At 41.8% G+C, this 3,684-nt stretch overlaps 1 protein-coding gene across 1 annotated transcript; it reads left to right on the forward strand.

The window, feature by feature from the left end:
- The first annotated feature begins 315 nt into the window (after window positions 1-315).
- LOC123936749 (serine/arginine-rich splicing factor 3-like) lies at window positions 316-1,356 on the forward strand. The gene has a single exon (XM_045997298.1). It carries the CDS (start codon window positions 323-325, stop codon window positions 875-877), a length of 555 nt encoding a protein of 184 aa, XP_045853254.1. The 5' UTR covers window positions 316-322; the 3' UTR covers window positions 878-1,356.
- The last annotated feature ends 2,328 nt before the right edge of the window (window positions 1,357-3,684 follow it).

Below are 3,684 nucleotides of genomic sequence, written 5' to 3' on the forward strand. Positions count from 1 at the left end.
AAGGGCATTGGCCGGCTTTAGAAGGAAGTTAATGACCACTTAAGAAACAAGCATGTGGGGCGCCTGGGTGGCTCAATGGGTTAAGCCGCTGCCTTCGGCTCAGGTCATGATCTCAGGGTCCTGGGATCGAGTCCCGCGTTGGGCTCTCTGCTCAGCAGGGAGCCTGCTTCCCTCTCTCTCTCTGTGCCTGCCTCTCTGTCTACTTGTGATCTCTCTCTGTCAAATAAATAAATAAAATCTTAAAAAAAAAAAAAGAGGCCATTTCGTGGACGTCGGGTCAGCGAGAGCAGCTGCTGGAGCAGGGAGGGGTGGGGAGCGGGAAATGGGAAGACCCATCCGAGGGTGTGTTGATTTGAGCGTCAGCTTTCTAATCCAAGATCTTGAAATGCATCGTGATTCCTGTCCACTGGACTGTAAGGTTTATGTAGGTAATCTTGGAAACAATGGTAACAAGACTGAATTGGAACGAGCTTTTGGCTATTATGGACCACTCCGAAGTGTGTGGGTTGCTAGAAACCCTCCTGGCTTTGCTTTTGTTGAATTTGAAGATCCCCGAGATGCAGCCTATGCTGTCCGAGAACTAGATGGGAGAACATTATGTGGCTGCCGAGTAAGAGTGGAACTCTCGAATGGTGAAAAGAGAAGTCGAAATCGTGGCCCACCTCCGTCTTGGGGTCATCGCCCTCGAGATGATTATCGGAGAAGAAGTCCTCCACCTCGCCGCAGATCTCCAAGATGGAGAAGCTTCTCCCATAGCCGGAGCAGGTCCCTTTCTAGAGATAGGAGAGAGAGATCACTGTCTCAGGAGAGAAATCACAAGCCGTCCCGATCCTTTTCTAGGTCTCGTAGCCGATCTAGGTCAAATGAAAGGAAATAGAAGACCAGTTTGCAAGAGGAGTGGTGTACAGGAAATAACTTCATTTGACAGGAGTATGTACAGAAAATTCAAGTTTTGTTTGAGACTTCTTAAGCTTGGTGCATTTTTAAGATGTTTTAGCTGTTCACATTTGTTTGTCTCTTGAAACAGTGACACATAAAGATGTAATTCTCTATGATTTGACTGGATCATACGAGGCATGTAATATCAAGAATTGTTACTTTACAATGTTCCCTTAAGCAAAATTGAATTTGCTTTGAAGTTTAGTCTTACATAGACTGATAATAAACCTCTTAACTCCTACCCAGCTAAACATTGACATTCAATATGAGAACAAAACTGGCAAAAATTGAATGAAGTCTTTCCATAGCTGGGATAATAGTATGCAGCTGTAGTTAAATAAGCAGTCTTTAAAAGCTGGTGTGAACACAAGCCAGCAGGTAAAAATTAAGCTGCACTGTTAAACTAGATTAGAGGTTTAAAAAAAAAAAAGAATCCAACTAGTCTTCGTACTGGGCAGGGTGTCCAGTTGGTATAGAATTGGAAGTTTCAAGAAAGTTAGTTTACCTTTGTGTTAGGTCATAAGTTCCTTATGTGATTGCTGTATATGAGCATACAGCTCTTTGTAACATTCTCTATTTGGTAATTTGAAACTATTCAAGATATCAGTGTTCTGCCAGTTTAAGGGTGCATTGTAGAGCTGAACTTTGAGTTACTGTGCAAGATTTTTTTTTCATGTTGTCATTTGTAATATGTTTGTGAGAATCCTTGGGATTAAAGTTTTGGTTACAAATTGTTGTTTAACCTGAAAGCCTGTTTTTCCTTGCAAAACTAAAATCTGTGAGGTTGGTATCAAGTCCAGGTATAACATTCCTATTGGAAGCCATACTTATATTTTCTTGTAAAGTGCTTTTGAATTAATAAAATATTAGCATAATTGTGTAATAGTCGAACCCACTATTACCATAGTTCTTGTCCTATGGAGATCAGTTGTTACACAAATCTTACAAGAAACACAATTGAGGCTGAAGGGAACTTTTGGTTGTCACCTATGTGATTGTTTGTACTTAACCATTTTTTAGGAATAGGAGCTAGTTCAAAGACCATGATACTCTGTGACCAACATTTTTAAAGTATAGTAACATGGTACATTATAACCCAAAGTGACCCATTAAAAAGGGGTTTTATCATTAGCATGAGACCTTTGCAAAGCTTTAAAAATTGCTTCCATTTTATATAATTTGAGGTGTTGCATGGGAATTCTAAATTGATCCATCATGATGTAAAATTCACTATATGGTTCAAATGTAACAGTGCAGAATTGAATTGGAGGCATGCATAACCTTCCTCTTAGAAATCCAGAGGAGTTGTAATTTCAAATTTTTGTGCAATTAGATTAAATCACAATGCAACAGTAAAAAAAAAAAAAAAAAAAGAAACAAGCATGTGTCTCTCCTTCTCCCAGGATTTGGAGCAGGTGTACAGTCTTTAAGTGGGAGATGCCTGCTTATCCCCACTTGACAACCCTTCTTCACTCTGGCTCCACAAGACCTGAAGTTTGAAAATCAGCGTCTGAGTCAGTCATGGAACATTAGCGTTCAGAGAAAACATCAGGTCCATGAGGCACACTATCACATCCATGGCAATATGGGAGGGAAAACTTCTCTTTCACCCCAAACATCCTGGGTTTTCTCTCGTCTCCAGTGGAGCCAAAAAGTCACACTAACCCAGCTATTAGCAATGGTGAGTGGGTGCTAGTGTTCCTGAGTTTCCCTGCAGGGAGCACCTGGCAGGGGATCTCGTTTTCTCTGTTTATTTCTGGCTTACAAAGGTATTTGGAACATCTCTTTCCTAGGCAATCCCTTGGATTCAAAAGGGAAGATGAGAAGGACTCAGTGTTTGTTTGGGACCTAGAATGTGTTCCTTCATGTAACAGTGTTTATTCCATTGGTCTTAGGCTGTGGTGGAATGGCCAATGGCCGGCATCTAGAGTGAGGTGGCTGTTTGTGGTCAGATAGAGGCTTGGAGGATGGCTTCTCCTTTGTCCAAGGTGATGGATCCCAACAGATTCATCTTTTTTATCCGAAGAGTTTTGATGAGGGCAGAGGGAAAATTCAAAAGGATTCCAAGGAGGCTTGGACGATTGAAAAGGGAAGCTTGACTTTCTAGTTTCACTCAGTGGTCTAGAGAGTTGGACATGCCATCCTTTCTCTGCAGTTCATTGGGTGGTGAAGTCAGAAGGAGAGTCTTTGGCAATTCCCCTGGATAGAGGCATTCTGATGGCTTCCCAGGGCATGGCGTCAGGAATCCTGGGATGAATTTCTGGGGCTGCTTGCCAGATGCTGGGTGAGTCATGTTATCCCCCAGGTTTCCTGTTTACTCCTTAGGAAATTGCTGGCAGGGAATGTTCTGCTTAAAGTGGAACCCTCCTGCACTGTCGGTGGGCATGCAGGTTGTTGCAGCCACTCTGGAAAAGAGTATTGTGGTTCCTCCTAAAGCTAAGAACTGAACAGCCCTAGAATCCAGCAGTTGCCCTCCAAGATATTTCCCTAAAGGGCACAAAAATGCACATTCAACAGGGTACGAGCACCGTGATATTGACACCAACATTATCAACCATAGTAAAATGATGGAGGGAGTCCCAATGTCCATTCACTGATGAGTATATATATATATATATATATATATATATATATATGAATGTAGATATATAATCTCCCACATCTTAAAGGAGTAGGAGCCAGGTTTAGAAAGAATGAAATCTTACCATTTGCAAGGATGTAGATGGATCTAGAGTGGATTTCGCT

This window comes from Meles meles, chromosome 2, assembly GCF_922984935.1.
Source record: "Meles meles chromosome 2, mMelMel3.1 paternal haplotype, whole genome shotgun sequence".
Lineage (NCBI taxonomy): Eukaryota > Metazoa > Chordata > Mammalia > Carnivora > Mustelidae > Meles > Meles meles.